Source organism: Ranitomeya imitator, chromosome 4, assembly GCF_032444005.1.
Source record: "Ranitomeya imitator isolate aRanImi1 chromosome 4, aRanImi1.pri, whole genome shotgun sequence".
NCBI lineage: Eukaryota > Metazoa > Chordata > Amphibia > Anura > Dendrobatidae > Ranitomeya > Ranitomeya imitator.
Genome location: NC_091285.1, coordinates 536133539 through 536159197, shown reverse-complemented (window position 1 = coordinate 536159197; position 25659 = coordinate 536133539). Strand labels below are relative to the sequence as shown.

Sequence of the window (25659 nt, the reverse complement as noted above, 5' to 3'; positions counted from 1 at the left end):
TGCATGCTCAACACCAGAGCCCGCACCAAACGGGGAATCCTACATGTGTGTATTATTATGGTACATGTTGGAAAGGGATTAATTTCCAGAGCCCAAGTGGATAACGTCCATTTATCTACATTAAACCTCAATTGCCATTTCTCAGAGCAAACCTCCAGCTTATATAAATCATCCTGTAATGTTTAATTATCCACCTCCGTGTTGCTTAATTTGCAGCCAAGTGTCATCAAATATTGAAATTCTACTCTAAGTCCTCTACAAGGGTCATTAATATGTAAGAGTGTCCAATACGGATCACCGTGGGACCCCAGTTTACTGTGACCCAGTTAGTGTCTTCCTTTGATCCGGTTTCCCATCACTGTGCCAGTCTACCCTATTATAAAGGTTTTTCCCCAGTCCAATCTCTCTCATTTTATGTACCAACCTTTTATGTGTCACTGCATCAAACGCCTTTGAAAAGTCCAGAGAGGACCCCAGAACGTTACCCTGGTACAGTCTGGAACTAGCTCCTCATAGAAGCTGATCAGACGAGTTGACAGGACCGATCCCTCATTATCCCATGTTGATGTTTGGTCACGAGATTATTTTTATTAAAAAACTCCAGGATAGCATCTTTAAGAAAACTCAAAGTCTGTGCCTACAGTAGAGCTTAAAAAGTGTATTCCCATCTCCAAGATCTTCTCTCAATATGTAGTAGGTAAAATAAAAATATTAGTATATACCTCCAATTAGAAATGAAGTATAGTTTTTCTGATTTGCCATGCATCTTTCCTCATGTGCAGGCATTACAGGACCTTAAGTATCCATGGTTAGGACCACTGATATAGTGGTAGTTAGATAGTTGCTAATGGTTGTAACCATAGATACCCAAGATATAGGGAATCAGAAAAACTATACTATAGTTCTATCTGAAGGTATTTGCTATTACACCTAACTACACATTGAGATAGGATATTGGATATGGGAATATCCATTTAAAGAGGTTGTTCACTACTTTATCACTGATGATTACCCTAGGATAGGTTATCAATGTCTGATTGGTCGGGGTCTGACACCTAGCACCCCACTGATCTGCTGTTCTCGGAGAGGGGAAGTTGCAGGCCAGATATGCTCAAATGCGGAGCTGCTCCATCTTCTGATAGTGGCCGCGGCAGGGTTCTGCACATCCACCTCCTATTCAGATCAATGTGCAGTACCCTGTCGCAGCCACCATCAGAAGATGGAGCAGCTCTGCCAGTGAGCAGTTGTGGCCTAACGATGGGTCAATGATAAGTAGTGGACAACTTCTTTATACTTACCAGCCTATAATTTCAGCATCAGTTTTTGAAGTTACACTTATACCATCTATTAACCCCTTCATGACCGGGGGATTTTTCGTTTTTCCGTGTTCATTTTTTGCTCCCCTCCTTCCCAGAGCCATAACTTTTTTATTTTTCTGTCAATATGGCCATGTGAGGGCTTATTTTTTGCGGGACGAGTTGTACTTTTGAACGACATCATTGGTTTTAGCATGTCGTGTACTAGAAAACGGGAAAAAAATTCCAAGTGCGGTGAAATTGCAAAAAAAAGTGCAATCACACACTTGTTTTTTGTTTGGCTTTTTTGCTAGGTTCACTAAATGCTAAAAATGACCTGCCATTATGATTCTCCAGGTCAGTACGAGTTCATAGACACCAAACATGACTAGGTTATTTTTTATCTAAGTGGTGAAAAAAAATTCCAAACTTTGCTAAAAAAAATAAAAATAAAAAATTGCGCCATTTTCCGATACTCGTAGCGTCTCCATTTTTCGTGATCTGGGGTCGGTTGAGGGCTTATTTTTTGCGTGCCGAGATGACGTTTTTAATGATAGCATTTCGGTGCAGATACGTTCTTTTGATCGCCCGTTATTGCATTTTAATGCAATGTCGCGGCGACCAAAAAAACGTAATTCTGGCGTTTCGAATTTTTTTCCCGCTACGCTGTTTAGCGATCAGGTTAATACTTTTTTTTAATTGATAGATCGGGCGATTCTGAGCGCGGCGATACCAAATATGCGTAGATTTGATATTTTTTTTATTGATTTATTTTGATTGGGGCGAAAGGGGGGTGATTTAAACTTTTATGTTTTTTTTATTTTTTTCACATTTTTTTAAACTTTTTTTTTTTTTACTTTTGCCATGCTTCAATAGCCTCCATGGGAGGCTAGAAGCAGGCACAGCACGATCGGCTCTGCTACATAGCAGCGATCTGCTGATCGCTGCTATGTAGCAGAATTGCACGTGTGCTGTGAGCGCCGACCACAGGGTGGCGCTCACAGCGACGGGCGATCAGTAACCATAGAGGTCTCTAGGACCTCTATGGTTACCATTCACAAGCATCGCCGACCCCTGATCATGTGACGGGGGTCGGCGATGACGTCATTTCCGGCCGCCCGGCCGGAAGCGGTAGTTAAATGCCGCTGTCTGCGTTTGACAGCGGCATTTAACTAGTTAATAGGTGCGGGCAGATCGCGATTCTGCCCGCACCTATTACGGGCACATGTCAGCTGTTCAAAACAGCTGACATGTCCCGACTGTGGTGCGGGCTCACCGCGGAGCCCTGCATCATAGCAGGGGAGCCGGCATCGGACGGTATAGTACGTCCGATGCCGGTAAGGGGTTAAGGTACATAATTTCTGCAGTGCTCAGTGGTGCATGCCATTTCTGCACTTTAGTGTTAAGGCAATGCTGCACTTTGTGCTGGGTTACGCACGTGACATTTAATGAAGAATTTATGGTAGACCTGATTATATCCGTCATAAGATTTTCTTGCCCAAATGGTTTAGAGAAAAAGTTATTAACCGCTTAAAAACAGAGCAATTTTCCGTTTTCATGCTTCCTCTTTTCTTCTCCCAAGAGCCATAATTTTTTTTCCCCCCGCTAACAAAGTCATGTGAGGGCTTGATTTTTGAGGCACTATTTGTACTTTTAACGACACCACCCATTTCATTCTGTAATGCTGTAGATAAGCCCCCGATGTAACCTGAAAGATAAGAAAACTGAGTGATTTTACTCACACAGAGGAGGTCCCTATGCGGTCCGGTCCGATGGGTGTCACAGTCCGGGGCCTCCCATCTTCATACGATGACGTCCTCTTCTTGTCTTGAGGGCAGCGCAAAGTACTGCAGTGCGCAGGCGCTGGGCCTCTCTGACCTTTCCTGGCGCCTGCGCACTGCAGTACTTTGCTCTGCCCTCAACAGGGCAGATAAAGTACGCCTGCGCTGGAGCCACGGCAGGAAGACAAGAAGAGGACGTCATCGTATGAAGATAGGAGGCGCTGGACTGGACTCCAGCGGGACCGCCCCTGGGCGAGTATAATATAACCGGTTTTTCTTACCTTTCAGGATACATCGGGGGCTTATCTACAGCATTACAGAATGCTGTAGATAAGCCCCTGATGCCGGTGGGCTTAGCTCATATACGGTTTTTGGGGTGAAAAAACAAAACAAAAGTGAGCCCGAGTAGTAATTTTCCATAACTTGTAACACTTATTTTTCAGACAACTGAGCTGTGTCGGGATCACTTTTAGAGTGGTAACCTGATGTTTTTATTGATACTATTTTGAGGTATATACGTCGCTTCTTATTGCATTTTTTGTGCAGTTGGGGCAATCAAAATTCACAATAATGGCATTTTCTTTTTTTGCTTTTACAGTTTTGGTTAATTATATATTCATATATTGGACTTTTATGAACACTGATACAAACGTGTAATTTTAGTTTATTACATTTCTTTATTGCTAACTGAAGAAAATGGGGTGATTTGAATTGTATTAGCTTTTACTTTGTTAAAAAGTTTGTGTCCTTAGGGGACTTTGAACCAGAGTACCTTTTAGACAAAATCCTGCAGCTTGATGCTTCATGGTGGGGCCAATCATTTAAGTACACTTTCCCACCTGATTGTTTTCCCTCTGTCTCCGCCACCCCCTTATTTTGACAGCTCTGGCTTCATAGTCAGATAAAGGGCGGAAATAGAGGGAAAGCAAGCATGTGGGAAGGTTTATCTAAATGATAAACCGCCATGTTCCACCAAGCATCTGCACCTGGTTTGAACAGACATTCCGTGCAGTCCATTTACCCTGCGATAGTCTGATCATTTGTACTATATACACAGCAATACAACAGGATTGTAAATAGCAAAACTCACGGCTCTATGACATCCAGCTACAGGCTGGAAGTCACAGATCACAAGACAGGCATGAGGGAGTTCAACTGTCCCTCAGCTATCAATAAAACTTGTCAATTCCCTGCTATCACGCTGCACCAAGATCATCTCAAGACATGCGCTGTACACATACTGCTCTGCGGGAGCTGCGTTCCCGCAAAGAGAAGTATACATGTGGCACTGTGATTGCGGGGACTCACGCTGAGCGCCGCTGCGATAGGGTGCGGGTGTCGGCTCTAAGTGAGAACTGACACCCTGCAGCAACGCCCTGCGCTGACCTCATCACTCCAGTATGGAAAATTACAGATCTGTGTTTTGTGTTCTCATATGTTGAAAGCAGCACAATCACTACACTCCACCTCCACAGTGGTGGCAGAGCGTCACATGTCCCACATCACCTGCACCGTGGTGACAGAGCTGTCGCATGCCCCCAACATCACCTCCACCGTGGTGACAGAGCCGTCGCATATCCCCACATCACCTCCACCGTGGTGACTGAGCCGTCATATGCCCCCACATCACCTCCACAGTGGTGACAGAGCCGTTGCATGCCCCCAACATCACCTCCACCGTGGTGACAGAGCGTCACGCCCCCACATCACCTGCACCACCGTCACATGCCCCCAAATCACATCCATCATGGTGACAGAGCGTCACATGTTCCCACATCACCTGCACCGTGGTGACAGAGCCGTCGCATGCCCCTAAATCATCTCCACTGTGGTGACAGAGCCGTCGCATGCCCCCCCACATCACCTCCACCGTGGTGACAGAGCCGTCGCATGTCCCCACATCACCTCCACCGTGGTGACAGAGCCGTCACATGCCCCCAAATCACATCCAGTGATGATAGAGCCGTCACATGCCCCCACATCACCTCCACAGCGGTGAGAGCGTCACATGCCCCCAAATCACCTCCACCGTGGTGACAGAGCAGTCACATGCCCCCACATCACCTCCACAGTGGTGAGAGCGACTGTAAAATTATATATTAGGTTCATATATTATTAAACCACCTTGCACTTTTTTTTTTTTTTTTTTTTGCATAGTTTTGCACATTTTTTCTTGGAGCCTAAAGGTACCGTCACACTCAGCGACGCTGCAGCGACAAAGACAACGAGCCGATCGCTGGAGTGTCGCTGTTTAGGTCGCTGTAGAGACGTCAAACACAGCAACTCCAGAACGATGCAGGAGCGATCCAGTGACGTAACGGCGACTCACTTATCGTTCTCGCTGGTTGTTAGCTCCATATAAAACGTTGCTGGCATCGTTGCTTTTGATGTCAAACATGACGATACACGCAGACCTGACGACGAAATAAAGTTCTGGACTTCTAGCTCCGACCAGCGATGGCACAGCGGGATCCAGATCGCTGCTGCGTGTCAAACACAACGAGATCGCTATCCAGGACGCTGCAACGTCACGGATCGTTGTCGTTCTCGTTGCAAAGTTGCTCAGTGTGAAGGTACCTTTAATCTTTTCTGGAGGAGATGTGACTATAGAATTTTTTTTTTCTTTAGGAGTGCATATCTCCTAAAGACATCTGAATGCTGCTTAAGTCCATATTGTTTCATTTGCCCCTTTCCTACCCTTTTTAATGACATACCCTTTGTACATACAATAAATATGACACAGAGTTTCTTTTGTTGATGCCCCTTTATCCCTTTAAACTATTTGGGATGTTGTATTTAAATATACCACAAACTTCAGCTGGTGCAGAACCTCAGTCTATAGTGATGTGTTCGGATGGATTGATGGATGGATGCACCCGGTACATTGGGGTGCGTGAAACTTGGAGGGGCGGACATCAAAGGTAAATATTATTGATTTATTTTATAAATAAATCTATGGTGCGCACTATATGTGGCTTATAAGTATACATACTTACACTTTATCAGTTTACAATTGAGTGCTTCCCTTTTTGGATTAATGTTTATTGCACTGGGATCTATTTTATATTAGATCTTTCATTCTTGCATTGCACTTTTTTTGCACCCTTGCACATATTGTGTTTTTTTACACATGTTCATATACATATATATATCTTCCAACATATATTCCTTGATGGATCATCATGCACACCATGGTTTTATGATTATTTTTTTGCTGCTGATCTTTGTATGAATTTATATCCTTTTTTTCTTTTTTTTGTGTCCGTCCAGCTATCTTTGTTATTATATTATATATATATATTTTAATATTAATTTTTTTATGTATATGTACCGTATTTACAAATTCTCCAAGTACAGGCACATTATACAGTAACATTTTTGCCAAAAATTAAATAAAGGCATTTTATACCCTAATATGCTTTGGCTTTAATCTTTTTATTACTTTATATTTAAGGGGTATATTTGTTTAATTTCCATTTCTGTTTTTTTGCTTTTTTATTGTACTCTCTTATGTAGAAGCCTTTTCCTTCCTGATTCTTCCAGTCATTGCCCTGCTGCATCACACGGTGTGCTGCAGCGGAAAGCTGGAACAGGAGGGGAAGGGTCTGGCACAGACTGGGGGCAGTTAACCCCTTTACCCCCAAGGGTGGTTTGCACGTTAATGACCGGGCCAATTTTTACAATTCTGACCACTGTCCCTTTGTGAGGTTATAACTCTGGAACGCTTCAACGGATCCCAGTGATTCTGACATTGTTTTCTCGTGACATATTGTACTTCATGACAATGGTAAAAATTCTTTGATAGTACCTGCGTTTATTTGTGAAAAAAACGGAAATTTGGCGAAAATTATGAAAATTTCGCAATTTTCCAACTTTGAATTTTTATGCAATTAAATCACAGAGATATGTCACACAAAATACTTAATAAGTAACATTTCCCACATGTCTACTTTACATCAGCACAATTTTGGAACCAAAATTTTTTTTAGTTAGGGAGTTATAAGGGTTAAAAGTTGACCAGCAATTTCTCATTTTTACAACACCATTTTTTTTTTTAGGGACCACATCTCATTTGAAGTCATTTTGAGGGGTCTATATGAAAGAAAATACCCAAGTGTGACACCATTCTAAAAACTACACCCCTCAAGGTGCTCAAAACCATATTCAAGAAGTTTATTAACCCTTCTGGTGCTTCACAGGAATTTTTTGAATGTTTAAATAAAAATGAACATTTAACTTTTTTTCACAAAAAATTTAATTCAGCTCCAATTTGTTTTATTTTACCAAGGGTAACAGGAGAAAATGGACCACAAACATTGTTGTACAATTTGTCCTGAGTATGCCAATACCACACATGTGGGGGTAAACCACTGTTTGGGCGCATGGCAGAGCTCGGAAGCGAAGGAGCGCCATTTGACTTTTCAATGCAAAATTGACTGGAATTGAGATGGGACGCCATGTTTCGTTTGGAGAGCCCCTGATGTGCCTAAACATTGAAACCCCCCCACAAGTGACACCATTTTGGAAAGTAGACCCCCTAAGGAACTTATCTAGAGGTGTGGTGAGCACTTTGACCCACCAAGTGCTTCACAGAAGTTTATAATGTAGAACCGTAAAAATAAAAAATCATATTTTTTCACAAAAATTAACTTTCCGCCCCCAATTTTTTATTTTCCCAAGGGTAAGAGAAGAAATTGGACCCCAAAAGTTGTTGTACAATTTGTCCTGAGTACGCTGATACCCTATATGTGCGGGTAAACCACTGTTTGGGCGGATGGGAGAGCTCGGAAAGGAAGGAGCGCCGTTTGACTTTTCAATGCAGAATTGACTGGAATTGAGATGGGACGCCATGTTTCGTTTGGAGAGCCCCTGATGTGCCTAAACATTGAAACCCCCCCACAAGTGACACCATTTTGGAAAGTAGACCCCCTAAGGAACTTATCTAGAGGTGTGGTGAGCACTTTGACCCACCAAGTGCTTCACAGAAGTTTATAATGCAGAGCCGTAAAAATAAAACAAAAAATTTTTCCCACAAAAATTATTTTTTTAGCCCCCAGTTTTGTATTTTCCCGAGGGTAACAGGAGAAAGTGGACCCCAAAATTTGTTACCCAATTTGTCCTGAGTGCGATGATACAGCATATGTGGGGGGAACCACTGTTTGGGCGCATGGGAGGGTTCGGAAGGGAAGGAGTGCCATTTGAATGCAGACTTAGATGGAATGGTCTGCAGGTGTCACATTGCATTTGCAGAGCCCCTAATGTACCTAAACAGTAGAAACCCCCCACAAGTGACACCATTTTGGAAACTAGACCCCCTAAGGAACTCATCTAGATGTGTTGTGAGAGCTTTGAACCCTCAAGTGTTTCACTACAGTTCGTAACGCAGAGCCGTGAAAATTAAAAAAAAAAAATCTTTCCCCCCAAAATTATTTTTTAGCCCCCAGTTTTGTATTTTCCCGAGGGTAAGAGGAGAAATGTGACGGCAAAAGTTGTTGTCCAATTTGTCCTGAGTACGCCGATACCCCATATGTTGGGGGGAACCACCGTTTGGGCGCATGGGAGAGCTCGGAAGGGAAGGAGTGCCATTTGGAATGCAGACTTAGATGGAATGGTCTGCAGGCGTCACATTGCGTTTGCAGAACCCCTAATGTACCTAAACAGTAGAAATCCCCCACAAGTGACCCCATATTGGAAACTAGACCCCCCATGGAACTTATCTAGATGTGTTGTGAGAATTTTGAACCCCCAAGTGTTTCACTACAGTTTATAACGCAGAGCCGTGAAAATAAAAAATCTTTTTTTTCCCACAAAAATTAATTTTTAGCCCCTAGTTTTGTATTTTCCCAAGGGTAACAGGAGAAATTGGACCCCAAAAGTAGTTGTCCTATTTGTCCTGAGTACACTGATACCCCATATGTTGGGGTAAACCCCTGTTTGGGCACACGGGAGAGCTCAGAAGGGAAGAAGCACTGTTTTACTTTTTCAACGCAGAACTGGCTGGAATTGAGATCGGACGCCATGTCGCGTTTGGAGAGCCCCTGATGTGCCTAAACAGTGGAAACCCCCCAATTATAACTGAAACCCTAATCCAAACACACCCCTAACCCTAATCCCAACAGTAACCCTAACCACAACTCTAACCCTGACACACCCCTAACCCTAATCCGAACCCTATTCCCAACTGTAAATATAATCTAAACCCTAACCGTAACTTTAGCCCCAACCCTAACTGTAGCCTTAACCCTAACCCTAGCCCTAACCCTAACGGAAAAATGGAAATAAATACATTTTTTTAATTTTTCCCTAACTAAGGGGGTGATGAAGGGGGGTTTGATTTACTTTTATAGCGGGTTTTTTAGCGGATTTTTATGATTGGCAGCCGTCACACACTGAAAGACGCTTTTTATTGCAAAAAATATTTTTTGCGTTACCACATTTTGAGAGCTATAATTTTTCCATATTTTGGTTCACAGAGTCATGTGAGGTCTTGTTTTTTGTGGGACGAGTTGACGTTTTTATTGGTAACATTTTCGGGCATGTGACATTTTTGATTGCTTTTTATTCCGATTTTTGTGAGGCAGAATGACCAAAAACCAGCTATTCATGAATTTCTTTTGGGGGAGGCGTTTATACCATTCCGCGTTTGGTAAAATTGATAAATCAGTTTTATTCTTCGGGTCAGTACGATTACAGCGACACCTCATTTATATTTTTTTTATGTTTTGGCGCTTTTATACGATAAAAACTATTTTATAGAAAAAATAATTATTTTTGTATCGCTTTATTCTCAGGACTATAACTTTTTTATTTTTTTGCTGATGATGCTGTATGGCGGCTCGTTTTTTGCGGGACAAGATGACGCTTTCAGCGGTATCATGGTTATTTATATCCATCTTTTTGATCGCGTGTTATTCCACTTTTTGTTCGGCGGTATAATAATAAAGCGTTGTTTTTTGCCTCTTTTTTCTTACGGTGTTTACTGAAGGGGTTAACTAGTGTGCCAGTTTTATAGGTCGGGCCGTTACGGACGCGGCGATACTAAATATGTGTACTTTCATGGTTTTTTTTTTTTATTTAGATAAAGAAATGTATTTAGGGGAATAATTTTTTTTTTTTCATTATTTAGGAATTTTTTATTTTATTTTTATTTTTACACATTTTGAAAAATTTTTTTTTTACTTTTTTACATTGTCCCATGGGGGGACAATACAGATCGATGATCTGACAGTTTGATGATCTGACAGTTTGCACAGCACTCTGTCAGATCACCGATCTGAGAGAAGTGCAGGCTGCTTCACAGTGCCTGCTCTGAGCAGGCACTGTGAAGCCACCTCCCTCCCTGCAGGACCTGGATCCGCAGCCATCTTGGATCCGGGCCTGGAACAAGCAGGGAGGGAGGTAAGACCCTCACAGCAACGCGATCACATCGCGTTGCTGCGGGGGGCTCAGGGAAGCCCGCAGGGAGCCCCCTCCCTGCGCGATGCTTCCCTGCGCCGCCGGCACATTGCGATCATGTTTGATCGCGGTGTGCCGGGGGTTCATGTGCCGGGAGCGGTCCGTGACCGCTCCTGGCACATAGTGCCAGATGTCAGCTGCGATAGGCAGCTGACACCCGGCCGCGCTCCCCCCGTGAGCGCTGCCGATCGCGCTGGACGTACTATCCCGTCCGTGGTCATAGGGGCCCACCCCACCTCGACGGGATAGTACGTCCGATGTCAGAAAGGGGTTAAAGGGAACCTGTCAGCAGGATTGTGCTCAGTAAGGGCTCATACTTACTTATGCGACGTCAATACCCGGCACTGCACCTGGCACAGAGGAGCGGAGCGTGCGGCTGCATGTATACCTATGCAGCCGCACGCTCTGATCTGAGTGCCAGCAGCAGCGCCGGGAATTGCCGTGCAAGACCCATCAGAGTTTCGCCCAAGTGAGTATGAGCCCTAACAGTAACAATCTGTTGTGATTAAAAATGCCTGAGGCCAAGAGGTGGAGTGCTCAGTCAGAAGGCTGTGTACAAATTTTAAAAAAAAACTGACCGTCACATCTAAACACAAACAAGTTCTGAACAGGTGCTTACCTAGAGTCACCAACTCATCTATAATCAAACAAGTGAAGGAATGCAATTGAATTTTCATATTTGCATGCTATGGCGCTACAGAGTGCTGCTTTATTTGAATTCAATATAAACATACTGACTGTAAAGTTAATAGACTGTACTTTGTCACGAAGTGTTTGTTGATTTGAGAAAAACTTTATTCACATGTAAAAAATACACTACCAGCGTGCCACAAGGTAGTGCAACGGCAGGTCTATCCACGTAATATGTACCGAGGAGATTGTATGCAATATGGAGTGACTTTTCACATGTGATGTTTATGAGGTTATGGGAGGTGCAATAGGTGTTGACCCCACGGATTACAACTTGGTGGTGACTTATTGGTACCTGTTTTTGGGTGAGTCTGCCCGTGTTAACGATACCCGAGGTGTATAAATGCCTGGTGTTTATGCTTGATATATCTAGTGGCGGGCTATTGCCTTATACAGCAGAGAAATATTTATTCTCTCTGGGAATGGATATTCGCTTCACTAGGATAACAATTATTTTGTGACCCCATGCACTGGCACCCGCATGTGAAAGGGCCTGGTAATTACTCCGCACTGTCACTTTAAAACTCTGGCTGTCATGAAAAGAGAGAAGGACTGCTCTCAATAATTAAAGAATTTGCCATGAGTACTCATGTTTTGTAATACTATATGGTGGCACCTTCATGTGAAAGGGCCTGGTAGTAATTATTCCGCACTATCAATTTAAAAACTCTGGCTATCTGCTGTAAATAGGAGAGAAGGACTGCTCTCAATAATTAAAGAATTTGCCAGGAGCACTTATATATTTGAAGCAGAAGAAATTACTGTCCGTGTCTGGATACCTGCCGTTTGCTTCGCTGGCCTCTATTATGTTATTCTGTTCTGGTTTTGAGGCACTGATTTTAATTGTGTGTATTTTTTACATGTGAATAAAGTTTTTCTCAAATCAACAAACACTTCATGACTAAGTGTAATAACTTTACAGTCCATATGTTTATATCAAATTTGGAGTGTTGCCCATCCTCAGTTTAACCCCCTTCTGACCTCGGACGGGATAGTACGTCCGAGGTCAGATCCCCTGCTTTGATGCAGGACTCCGCGGTGAGCCCGCATCAAAGCCGGGACATGTCAGCTGTTTTGAACAGCTGACATGTGCCCGTAATAGGCGCGGGCAGAATCGCGATCTGCCCGCACCTATTAACTAGTTAAATGCCGCTGTTAAACGCAGACAGCGGCATTTAACTACCGCTTCCGGCCGGGCGGCCGGAAATGATCGCATCGCCGACCCCCGTCACATGATCGGGGGTCGGCGATGCTTCAGAATAGTAACCATAGAGGTCCTTGAGACCTCTATGGTTACTGATCCCCGGCAGCTGTGAGCGCCACCCTGTGGTCAGCGCAAACAGCACACCTGCAATTCTGCTACATAGCAGCGATCTAATGATCGCTGCTATGTAGCAGAGCCGATCGTGCTGTGCCATGGAGGCTATTGAAGCATGGCAAAAGGAAAAAAAAAAGTAAAAAAAAAAATGTGAAAAAAATAAAAAAAATATAAAAGTTTAAATCACCCCCCTTTCACCCCAATCAAAATAAATGAATAAAAAAAAAAAAAAAAAAAATCAAGTCTACACATATTTGGTATCGCCGCGCTCAGAATCGCCCGATCTATCAATTAAAAAAAAGCATTAACCTGATCACTAAACGGCGTAGTGAGAAAAAAATGCAATAACGGGCGATCAAAAGAACGTATCTGCACCAAAATGCTATCATTAAAAACGTCATCTCGGCACGCAAAAAATAAGCCCTCAACCGACCCCAGATCATGAAAAATGGAGACGCTACGAGTATCGGAAAATGGCGCAATTTTTTTTTTGTTAGCAAAGTTTGGAATTTTTTTCACCACTTAGGTAAAAAATAACCTAGTCATGTTAGGTGTCTATGAACTCGTACTGACCTGGAGAATCATAATGGCAGGTCAGTTTTAGCATTTAGTGAACCTAGCAAAAAAGCCAAACAAAAAACAAGTGTGGGATTGCACTTTTTTTGCAATTTCACCGCACTTGGAATTTTTTTCCCGTTTTCTAGTACACGACATGCTAAAACCAATGATGTCGTTCAAAAGTACAACTCGTCCCGCAAAAAATAAGCCCTCACATGGCCAAATTGACGGAAAAATAAAAAAGTTATGGCTCTGGGAAGGAGGGGAGTGAAAAACAAATACGGAAAAACGAAAAATCCCAAGGTCATGAAGGGGTTAAGGAAATGGGCTGGTGCGTTATGTTTATTTTATTTGAATTCATTAGCATTCTGACTGAGCACTCCGCCTTTCAGGGTATGTGCACACGTTCAGGATTTCTTGCAGAAATTTCCTGACAAAAAACGGACATTTCTGCCAGAAATCCGCACGCGTTTTCGTGGTTTTTTGCACGTTTTTTCCGGAGCTTTCCCAATGCAGTAAATAGCGGGAAAAACGCAAAAAATCCACAAAATTAATGAACATGCTGCTTTTCTTTACCATGATGTGTTTTTTTTTCACAGAAAACGCATCATGTGCACAAAAATTGCGGAATGCATTCTAAATGATAGGATGCATATGTATGCATTTTTTATGCGTTTTTATCGCGAAAAATCCTGAACGTGTGCACATACCCTCAGCCTCAGGCGTTTTTAATCACAGCAGGACCACTACCCCATCACAGAGATATAGATTTCAGTCCAAGAGAGGATTCACATTAGGTTCCCATATAGATGAAGATTTTAGCCTAAGAGGATTGGCATTGTTAGGTCCTGGAAACGAGAATCGCCTTACCGTGGCTTCCAGGAACACATGAATTGGCCAATTTATGCGCTAAGCCTTCTCAATTTTTCATATTTTTAATGCAGTAATGCAGTTCAATTTTCATATTTCATATTTGTATGCTATAGTGCTACAGAGTACAGCTTTGTTAGACTATTTGGGAGCATGGCAGGGCTCAGAAGGGAGAGAGCACCATTTGACTTTTTTAATGCAAAATTGGCTGGAATCAATGGTGGCGCGTTTGGAGACCCCCTGATGTACCTAAACAGTGGAAACATCTTAATTCTAACTCCAACACTAACCCCAACACACCCCTAACCACAAACCTAACCCCAACACACCCCTAACCCCAACACAACCCTAATCCCAACCCTAACCCTAAACACAATCCTAACCCAAACATACCTCTAACTTTAGCCCAAATCTAACCCTAATGGAAATACATTTTTTTTTTAATTTCACTATTTTCCCCTAACTAAGGGGTATCCCTTAAAAGGGGTTTTATTTACTTTTTTTTATTTTGATCACTGTGATATACTCCATCACAGTAATCAAAATGAACCAATAGGAGAAATCTATTGAAGCTTGGGCTGATAAATGGCAAATGAGCTTTAATGGGGATAAATGTAAGGTCATGCACTTGGGTAGAAGTAATAAGATGTATAACTATGCGCTTAATTCTAAATCTCTGGGCAAAACCGTCAATGAAAAAGACCTGGGTGTATGGGTGGATGACAAACTCATATTCAGTGGCCAGAGTCAGGCAGCTGCTACAAAGGCAAATAAAATAATGGGATGCATTAAAAGAGGCATAGATGCTCATGAGGAGAACATAATTTTACCTCTATACAAGTCACTAGTTCGACCACACTTAGAATACTGTGCAGAGTTCTGGTCTCCGGTGTATAAGAAAGACATAGCTGAACTAGAGCGGGTGCAGAGAAGAGCGACCAAGGTTATTAGAGAACCAAGATAGGTTATTAAACTTGGGGCTATTTAGTTTGGAAAAACGAAGACTAAGGGGTGATCTTATTTTAATGTATAAATATATGAGGGGACAGTACAAAGACCTTTCTGATTATCTTTTTATTCATAGACCTGAGACAGGGACAAGGGGGCATCCTCTACGTCTGGAGGAAAGAAGGTTTAAGCATAATAACAGACGCGGATTCTTTACTGTAAGAGCAGTGAGACTATGGAACTCTCTGTCATATGATGTTGTAATTTAAGAGGGGATTGGATACCTTTCTTAAAAAGTATAATGTTGCAGGGTATATACACTAGATTCCTTGATAGGGCGTTGATCCAGGGAACTAGTCTGATTGCCGTATGTGGAGTCGGGAAGGAATTTTTTTCCCCAAAGTGGAGCTTACCATTTGCCACATGGGTTTTTTTTGCCTTCCTCTGGATCAACATGTTAGGGCATGTTAGGTTAGGCTATGGGTTGAACTAGATGGACTTAAAGTCTTCCTTCAACCTTAATAACTATGTTACTATGTATGTATTGTTGCCGGCAGATCTCGGCGGGCGCACTGCGCATGTGCCCACCATTTTCTTCCCAGAAGAAGACGCCAGCGGCCGTGGGGGGAGGAAGGAGGGTCCTGGGACACCGGGAGGGGGATCCTATTTCTGTCTCCTCTGATGTGCGATCACATCAGAGGAGAGAAAAATGAAATGGCAAATCGGACTTTTTTTTGCGGTCACCGTTATACGGTTAATAACGGCGATCTAAACACAACCGACCCCGACTCTGGGGGGGGGGGGCGCTACACACTTTTTCCACCCTTAACTACCACAGTTAAAAGGCGAATCGGTGGTCATTAAGGGGTTAATCTATTTTCAGTTTTGAGTTAATGAGATGCTCGTGCTCCGAGCAGCCTGTGGGAGGTCTTCATGTGGTGCTCTGATTAGGTATTCATAATGCTGACAGGTCACTGATCTCTCAGTGGCCCGCCCCATAGCTAACGTAATGAATACCGGTTTTTACGTACCGGTAATAGGATTTTACAGAGTCCACGACAGCACCCATACGAGAGAGGGGATCCGCCCACCATCTGGACAGGAACCTACAGGATTTAAAGGGGCGGTCCCCCTCACCACTCCAGTTTGTGTTTCAGAGTATAAGGGACACCGCCATTGAGTTAGTACACAATCATAAATACTTAAACATTACTAAATACCATCACCTTCTAGAGAGTGAATTAAAAGCACACCTTCCAATAGAGTGCAGGAAACCAGTGATTAACTACGGGGGGGAATGTGCGGGTGCTGTCGTGGACTCTGTAAAATCCTATTACCGGTACGTAAAAACCGGTTTTCCTATCGCCACGACAGCACCCATACGAGAGACTTTAAAAGACCAATCACCTGGGAGGGACTACAGCACTAAGTACTGAACGGCCAAAGTCTAAATTGGCCTTACATGATAGATCAAGACGGTAATGATTATAAAAGGTGGAAGGAGATGACCATGTTGCCGCCTTACATATCACGTCTATGGAGACGTCCGTTCTCTCCGCCCAGGATGAGGCCATGGCTCGGGTGGAGTGGGCCTTGATGCCTTCTGGTGGAATTTGACCTTTGGCAGTATAGGCAAGGCATATCGCATCTCTGATCCATCTGGCAATAGAGCCCTTTGTTACACTCGCCCCCTTCCTTGGATTCTGAAAGGAAACAAACAGAGCCCTACTCTGCCTCCAAGGTTCTGTTTTGTGCAGGTATTGTAATACTGCTCTTCTAACGTCTAGCATATGACATTTCTGCTCCTCTGCTGAAACTGGATTATCACAAAATGATGGTAAATATATTTCTTGACTTCTATGGAATTTAGAAGCTACCTTTGGCAGATATGCTGGATCCGGTTTTAAAACTAACCTATCCTGAAAGACCATTAGATAAGGAGGGTCTACCGACAACGCTTGCATATCACTCACTCTTCTAGCAGAAGTCAAGGCCACTAGCAGAGCCGTCTTTAAAGTTAAATTTTTAATGGAGACAGAATCTAATGGCTCAAAGGGGGGTTCTGTTAAAGCATCCAAAACCAAATTTAGATCCCATGGCGGTAATCTAACAATATGTACAGGGTTACTACGTTCCATAGCTCTCATGAATCTAGATACCCATCTATTTCCTGCCACATTGCTATTGTATAATGCCCCCAGGGCAGATACCTGAACTCTAAGGGTATTTACCGGCAAACCCAATTCTCGGCCTTTCTGCAAGAATTCCAGAATAGCCGGAATTGGAATTTTATCCGTAAAGGGCTGTTGATAAAAGGCAAGGAATTTTTTCCAGATTTTACAGTAAATTTTAGTAGTGACTTCTTTCCGGCTACTTAAAAGGGTAGATATTAAAGCGTCAGAAAAACCCCTCCTTTTTAATAATTCCCTCTCAAATTCCATGCCGTCAAATGCAGAGATTCCACATTCGGATAACGAAATGGACCCTGAGAAAGGAGTTCCGGACTCACCGGCAACACCCAGGGGTCGGTCACGGACATTGCCCTGAGTAAGGAGAACCATGCCCTTCTGGGCCAGAAGGGGGCAATTAGGATTACTCTCGCCCCCTCCTTCCTGATCTTCCTGAGAACTAGAGGGATCAGACATAGTGGGGGAAATGCGTAGGCTAGAGGGAAATCCCAATGAATCTGAAGGGAGTCTACTACAGAAGGTTTGTCCGCTACCCGAAGGGATGCAAACTTCTTGGTTTGTCTGTTTTCCCTCGTAGCAAACAGATCTATAACAGGTAACCCCCAGAGACCCACTATCTGTTTGAAAACTAGCCGATTTAGGACCCACTCTCCCTGACGCAGAGAATGACGGCTGAGGTAATCTGCCTCTATGTTGTGTTCTCCTCGTATGTGAACCGCTGAAAGAGAATGAAAATGAGCTTCGGCTATGTTGAATATGTCTGCGGTGGTGATCATCAGAGACTTTGACCTCGTTCCTCCCTGATGGTTGAGATATGCGACCACTGTCGTGTTGTCCGACTGAACTCTTACATGCGAGCCCCGCAGGAACGGTAGCCATCTGAGCAGGGTATTTTTTACTGCCATAAGCTCTTTCCAATTTGAGGATCTTTGGGCCTCTAAGCGAGACCATTGTCCTTGAGCCCAAACCTCTCCTATGTGAGCTCCCCATCCTATTGGACTGGCATCGGTTGTGACCGTGTTGTCTGGAACTATTTCCCAATGTACCCCTTTTGCCAGATGTTCCATATTTAGCCACCATTCTAGACTCTTTAGAGTGGTGGTAGATAGCTTGAGTCTTCCGCTTAAGTGACCTTGAAGACTCCTCTCTGTATCCAGGACCTGGGCTTGCAATATCCGAGTGTGGAATTGAGCCCACTGAACAGCCGGTATGCATGATGTTAACGATCCCAATAGGGACATTGCGTCTCTTAAGGTCAGATCCGGTTTCTTTATCACAGTCCTGACTTTGTGTATAATCTTCTGCTTCTTTTCCTCTGGAAGAAAACACAGCTGATGTTCTGAATTTAGCAAAATCCCCAGGAAAATCTGATTTGTTGATGGGTTTAGTTTTGACTTCTCTAAGTTGACCAGCCAACCTAGGTCCTGTAGGGAAGATATTATACAGTTTAGGCGATCTTTACACTGAACAAACGAATTACCCACTACTAGGAAGTCATCCAAGTAGGGTATAACTAATGTATCCTGTTCTCTGATATGAGCCATTACTTCCGCAATGACTTTAGTAAACACTCTTGGCGCCATAGATAATCCAAATGGCATTGCCGTAAACTGAAAGTGCCTGACCTGATTGTTTAAGCACACCGCCATTCTGAGGAACCGTTGGTGATCTTCGTGAATGGGCAGATGGTAGTACGCATCTTTTAGATCCAGGACTGTCATATAACACCTGGGAAAAAGAAGTTTAGTCGCTGATTTAATTGATTCCATCTTAAAAGCATGGTATTGTAGGAATTTGTTCAGTTTCCGTAAATTTATGATGGTTCGAAAGGAACCATCAGGTTTGGAGATTAAAAATAAAGGGGAATAGAATCCTTCCCCCTCCTGCTCTTTTGGAACCTCTACAATAACTTCTTTCTGTCTCAGTGTCTGAATCTCTTTTTCCAGGGCCTTCTGTTGGTCTAAGGAACCAGGGGCAGTCAATATATAATAATTTGAAGGTTTTTCCCAGAACTCTAATCTCAATCCTGACCTAATTATACCCAGGATCCAATTACTGGAAGTTATCCTGGCCCACTGAGTATAGAAATGTTTTAGTCTGCCCCCTACAGGAAGATTTGAATTAACGATAGTTTCGCCTACGTCTTGAGGAAGATGATGTATTGAAGTCTGAACTTCTCTTCTTCGGCTCTGGCGCCTCCCAATTTCGGGCTGAGTAGGGTCTCCGGTACGGGAAGCGTCTCTTGAAGGTATTCCTAAAGGTGGGATTGAACACTTTAGGAAAACCTCTATTCCTATCCTCAGCCTTAGCTAGGATGTCATCTAGCACCGGGCCAAATAAGTACTCACCCCTGCATGGAATGGTACATAGTTTAGCTCTAGCCTGTGCGTCTCCTTTCCAGGTTTTAAGCCATAAAGCCCGCCGGGCAGCATTTGAAAGTCCTGCTGATCTGGCCGCCAGTTTCAAGGAATCCACCGAGGCATCCGCCAAATACGCCACACCATCCCGAATCTGGGACAGTGAATCCAGCAACTTATCACGAGGTATTTTAGTTTTAAGCTGCTCCTCCAGCTGGGCTACCCAGACCATAACTGATCTGGCTGTGCAGGTACCTGCGATTGCTGGTTTAAAAGCACCTGACGATGCTTCCCAAACTTTTTTAAGAAACATGTCTGCTTTCCTATCCGAAGGGTCTTTCAGAAGACCTACATCCTCCAGTGGTAAGGTGCCTGATTTAGATGTGGAGGCCACAGCCGCATCCACTTTAGGTATTTTCACCCACTCTGCTAGGACTTTATCATCAAAAGGGTACCTTCTCTTTGCTGATGATGGTAGGAAACCCTTATCCTGTTTGTCCCACTCACGCTTAATAAGGTCCTTCACAGTATCTACCACAGGAAACGATTTACGGCTTCTCTGGCACAACCCTGCAAACATTAAGTCCTGGGTTGACCTTGGCTCCTTGTTCTCTACAACCCCCATGGTTGTGCGAACTGCCTTAACCAGTACGTCCATTCCATCTACTGAAAAACAAGGTCTCCCTTCTTCGTCCGAAGAGGACGGTGATGATGAACGTGAGCATTCACCTTCCTGCAACAACGGACTGGATCCTGGTGATACTTCCCTGGATCTCTCATGCCGACTGCTTCTAAGGGAACAATCAATTTCCTCCCTTATAACTGCTCTGAGATCTGATGCACGAAGGGGAGCCTCTTCTTCTAAGGTCTGGCAAATACAAGTTTGGCAGAGCCTTTTCTGATAACTATCAGGTAAGGGAACTGTACATAGGGCACATTGCCTGTGCTTAGATTTGGCTGATTTCTTTGCCTAAAACAAAGCACAATGACAGACAGACTATATCAGCTACCAGGTGATTTTCGTCATGACACTCACCAAGGCTGAACTGCGCAGTACCGGTCTCTGAGGGGAATCCGTATGTGACGTTGAGGCACCCGCATGCTGCTGCCCCCGTACCACACTGCTGCTGCTTTTGGAGCGGCTGCTGTCGCTCTTCTTGCGCTGGTCAGGCACCTCCACCTGAAGGTGCTCTGTGTCCGCAACCGAGGACATTTCTTTGCCGCACGTTGCTCTGCAGCCTCTGCCGCTTAATACCAGCAGCCGCGCCTCCTCCCCCAGCCTCCCCCGGAAGTCCTACCTTCCACTTCCGGGTCATCGGTATGAAGGGACGCTGAGCGCGCTCACGCGACCCAGGGCGGCACTGCCCGACCCCTGGGATCGCATCCGTACGGCCAGACGAGGAGGGGTCTGAAAAAGAACACCCCCGACGCTGCTTCCAGAGTCCCCGATTCTGCCGTTCTCAAGGATACCGCGCAGAGGCCTGGTGGACCTGGGTAAGAGACATCCTGCAGGGTCCTACCATCCGGACAAGAACCCAAACTGGAGTGGTGAGGGGGACCGCCCCTTTAAATCCTGTAGGTTCCTGTCCAGATGGTGGGCGGATCCCCTCTCTCGTATGGGTGCTGTCGTGGCGATAGGAAAATATATACATAATGCAAAACAAAAAAAAACAAACAAAAAAAAAAAACCACCCTTCTGCAGGCAGGCGCCAGTCGTGGCACCTGCGCTGCAGCATAAATGGCATGTGTACTGTGTGTGTTAATAAATGTGCTTGAGGTTATTTGAAAATAGAAAATGAAAAATAAATTTAAAAATGGCGGCTGCACAGTAGCAGCTATCGGTGTATAGAGAGATGATCTGATAGCTGCTATTGTGCAGGCGGCGCCATCTTGCTAATGAAAAAAAAAAAAATCCTCCTCAAAGAGGCCCCAGCTGTGCAAATAGTCTTGTGTTGGTGGGCACCACCAGCCAAAAGCTGCTATTGGGCAGGCGTCGCTATCTTGGAGTAGTTTTTTGGGATTCTCAAGGAAGATGGCGCCGCCGGCACCTGCGCGATAGCAGCTATAGGACCACCTCTATATACACCGATAGTTGCTGCTGCACAGGTGCCATTTTCGAATCAATTTTTTTTTTTTTTTTTTAGATTATTAACTTCTACCATAATTATATACACATGTGATTATGCTGCAGAGCCGGAGGCACAGCTTTTTTTCACTATGTATATATAATAATCATCATGTAAACGAGGGGGCAGGTCACTGAGGGATCAGTGACCTGTCAGCAGTCTGCATTATGAATTCCTGATCAGAGCACCACATGAAGACCCCCACAGGCCGCCCCCGAGCATGGGCATATCATTAACTCAAAACTGGAAATAAAGTGTAAACAACCACAAGACGGATTTCATCAACCAAAGTATCATTGTAATCAGTATAGTGGCGCTGGTCTGACCCTGTCTGTAGGTTACTGTGCACAATCCTGCTGACAGGTTCCCTTCCAGACCAGTGTGTGCCATACAGGAAGACAGTAGTGGGGGTGTGAACAGCTCCTCAACAGACTAAGTATGATACCTAGGACAACATGCAGAATGCTGATGGAGTATATTGCAAACTGTCAGCATTCTGCACCCTAGCACACAAATTATACAAGAACCCCTTCAACCCCCCCCCCCCCCTCAGCCAGTTTTCACCTTCATGATCATGCAATTTTTACAATTCCGACCTCTGCCGACCTTTATGTGGTAATAACTCTGGAACGCTTCAACGGATCCCTGTCATTCGGAGATTGTTTTTTCGAGACTTATTGTACTTCATGTTAGTGGTAAAATTATATAACTTACGTTTATTTGTGAAAAAAAATAGGTGAAATTTGGCGAACATTTAGCAAATTTCAAACTTTAAATTTTTACGCCCTTAAATCAGAAAGTTGTGTCACAAAATAGTTAATACATACAGTAATATTTCCCACATGTCTACTTTACATCAGCGCAATGTTTGAAACAATCTTTTTTGATGCTTCACAGGAATTAATGGAATGTGGAAGGAAAAAAAAAAAAAGAACATTTACATTTTTCCACATACATTTTAATTTAGACCCCAATTTTTTTTATTATTTTCACAAGGGTAATAAGAGAAAACAGATCCCCAAAAAATGTTGAGCTTTTCTCGTGAGTACGCAGATACCCCGTATGTGGGGGAAAATTACTTTTTGGTGCCCGACAGCTCAAAAAGGGAAGGAGCGCCATTGGACTTCTGGAGCGCAAAATTGATTGGAATCATTAGAAAACACCATATCTCGTTTGGAGAGCCCCTGATGTGCCCAAACAGTGAAATTCCCCCACAAGGGTCCCCATTTTGGAAGCTAGACCCAGCAAGCAATTTAGATGTGTGATGAGCACCTTGAACCCACAGAACCAGGGTAGCAGCAGGCTATATGCAGGTGAGCATTTCTTTTATTCTACAGCATTTCTTTTTCATATTTCTAATTAGGTGGCTAGAAAATGATATTAAACATAAGGAAAGTTTTTACTTTACCAAGAGCAGTCCATCTGACAATGTTGTATGCAGAAGCTGCTTAAAGTGCAGGCAGGAGGAATGGCCACTGCTGAGGTGGAGTAGCCAACTTTCCATTGTTAGTGGCCCAACCGGATTTTGAGTCCAGTTTTGCACGGTGCCTTTTAATTGGATGGTCAATAAATTATTAATAAGCTTATTTTGAGTAGATGATATTGGTTCCAAGGAGACTGCACATTCCCAAAGTTTTACATCTGAAAGAAAGCAAGAGGTGTCACATTATTAACTCTTCAGAAAACTAATCAGAAAATAACCTTGTTTAAATCAGGTTTGTGAGTAAAAAAAAAAAATTTGTGGGCAGTGTTTCTTTTACATATGCCAATCTGTATTAAAGGGAATCTGTTACTAGGTTCTCGCCATGTAATCTGAGAAAAGAATGATGAAGGGACTGAGACCCTGAATCCAGCTATGTGTCACTGTCTCAAAATGACAAAGCAGACCAATCTCTGTTTTCACTGCTGCAAATCCGCCAGTTCTGTACATGCTGAGAGCTGTAAAACCCCCCCACACCGCTGATTGGCAGCTGTGTGCACATTCATACACAGCTGCCAATCAGTGGTGGGGGCGGGGTTACAAAGAGCTGGAAGACTAGGAGGCAGACAGTTGTGTCCTGACAATCTCCTGCTCATAAAACACTGATTGAAACCGCAACACACAGACTAGTAAGCAGGGCTGTGGAGTCTGCGTCCATTTTGGTGGAGTCAGTATAAAATGGACAGACTGAAATAAATTGGGTTCAGTCGTTCAGTGCAGTAAATTTTTTCATAAGAATTTGGGAAAATTTTGAAATGTCTTCTGTTCATCATCTAAGGATCTAGACTTAGTTTAGATGAATCTGTGCTGGACTTTATATACATGGTCAGTAGCGGGCAGTGCTGTGGAGTCAGAAGTCAGGGAAATTGAGAAGTCGGAGAAAAAATACATAGAAAAAAAAAACTGGTGACAAATTCCCTTTAAAAATAGAAATTTTGCAATTTTCATGGTGGGTGCTGGGATGCGGACCCCACTTCCCCTCCCTTCATAATCTTTGCACAGGCTGTTTAGATGCTATCAATATCAAAGATGGAGTTGAGGTTTATTATATTCATGTACTTGGGTTTCCTGATACCACAAAATAGAGTGTCATGGAATGGGGAAATTTATTTTTTTTAAAAACATGCATAAAAAAAAAAACTTATTTTAAACAATAGGTCATTTTCTAAAGATTGCTTTTTTTATTTTTAGGGATTCACACATCAGAATTTCATCAGTATTTTACATCACTGTTGTGTACCAAAACAAGGAGAGGAACTGAACGAAAAACATTTAATTCTATGAACACATATTTTAACATCATATAAGAATAAATAAACAATAAACAGTGATTGAAAAGAATAAGGTATGTGCACACGTTCAGGATTGCATCAGGATTTGGTCAGGATTTTTCATCAGTATTTGTAGCCAAAACCAGGAGTGGGTGATAAATGCAGAAGTGGTACATATGTTTCTATTATACTTTTCCTCTAATTGTTCCACTCCTGGTTTTGGCTACAAATACTGATGGAAAAATCCTGACCAAATCCTGATGCAATCCTGAACGTGTGCACATAAAGGAACAGAAATCAGAGTCGGATATCGAGGTTTTCTATGTATGCAATAACATTGTCATTTCCAGTATAGAAATCATTCTTGTCACCAGTATAAGATCTGAGGGGACACTCCTCGACAATGTGCTGAACTGTTTGACGGTCAGCTCCACAGTCACAGGCAGGAGAGTCACATTTTCCCCACTGATGCATAAGGTCTGCACAGACACCAAAGTTTGTTCTGATAGGATTTAAAGTGACCCAGGTTTTCCTTGGTAGATTAAAGCCTGGTGGTGGATTTTGTAAGTGAGGAAGCGTTTGAGGCTCACCGTCTACTGCACTGACCCAAAGTTCACGCCATTTCTCTTCTAAATTGAAATCATGTTCATACAGGGCAATTGCAGTTCGGATCGGTGGATGTCGATTTCAGTCACTGTATTTGAACATCTAATATATAATTGTCTAAGGGTCACTTCCGTCTTTCTGTCTGTCTGTCTTTCTGTCTGTATCAGAAATCCCAAGTCGCTGATTGGTCACGAGACCGCACGTCAACATCTCGCGAGAACTGCAATGCACTCTTGGGAGCGACAGGCACAGTCCGGCCGCTCCCTACTCCCCTGCACTCAGTAACCCCTCTATACTCTCTGCCCCCCCCCCCCCCCCAGTCAGCACCCACCACCCACATAGCGTTGTAGCAGTCCGTTAAACCGACTGAGTTACACCGCGGTGTAACGCTGCTATTAACCCTATGTGACAAACTTTTCACTATTGATGCTGCCTGTGCAGCATCAATACTAAAAAGATATAATGTTAAAAATAATAAAAAATCGTGATACTCTCACCTTCCATCGCCTCCACAGCAGCTTTTCCTGCAGCTCGCGTTGCTGCAAACGCCACACTTCAGTCACTCAAATCATCTTCGGCCGCCCACTCCGCACTGTGCATAATGCAGAACACATTGCGGGGCTGGGATTCACAGGCAGGGCGGCCGCACAGGCGCAGTCTGCAAGACTGCATGTGAGGTCAGACAGCCAGAGCTCACTGTGCCTGCCCCAGCCAG

At 43.6% G+C, this 25659-nt stretch overlaps 1 protein-coding gene across 1 annotated transcript in view; it reads right to left on the bottom strand.

Annotated features, from left to right (window-relative positions):
- TICRR (TOPBP1 interacting checkpoint and replication regulator) overlaps nucleotides 1-25659 on the bottom strand; it is a 131642-nt gene that overhangs the window by 94388 nt on the left and 11595 nt on the right. Inside the window, exon 3 of the mRNA XM_069766219.1 lies at nucleotides 22996-23228. Coding sequence (XP_069622320.1) covers nucleotides 22996-23228 — 233 coding nt within the window. The remainder of the gene's footprint in view (nucleotides 1-22995; nucleotides 23229-25659) is intronic.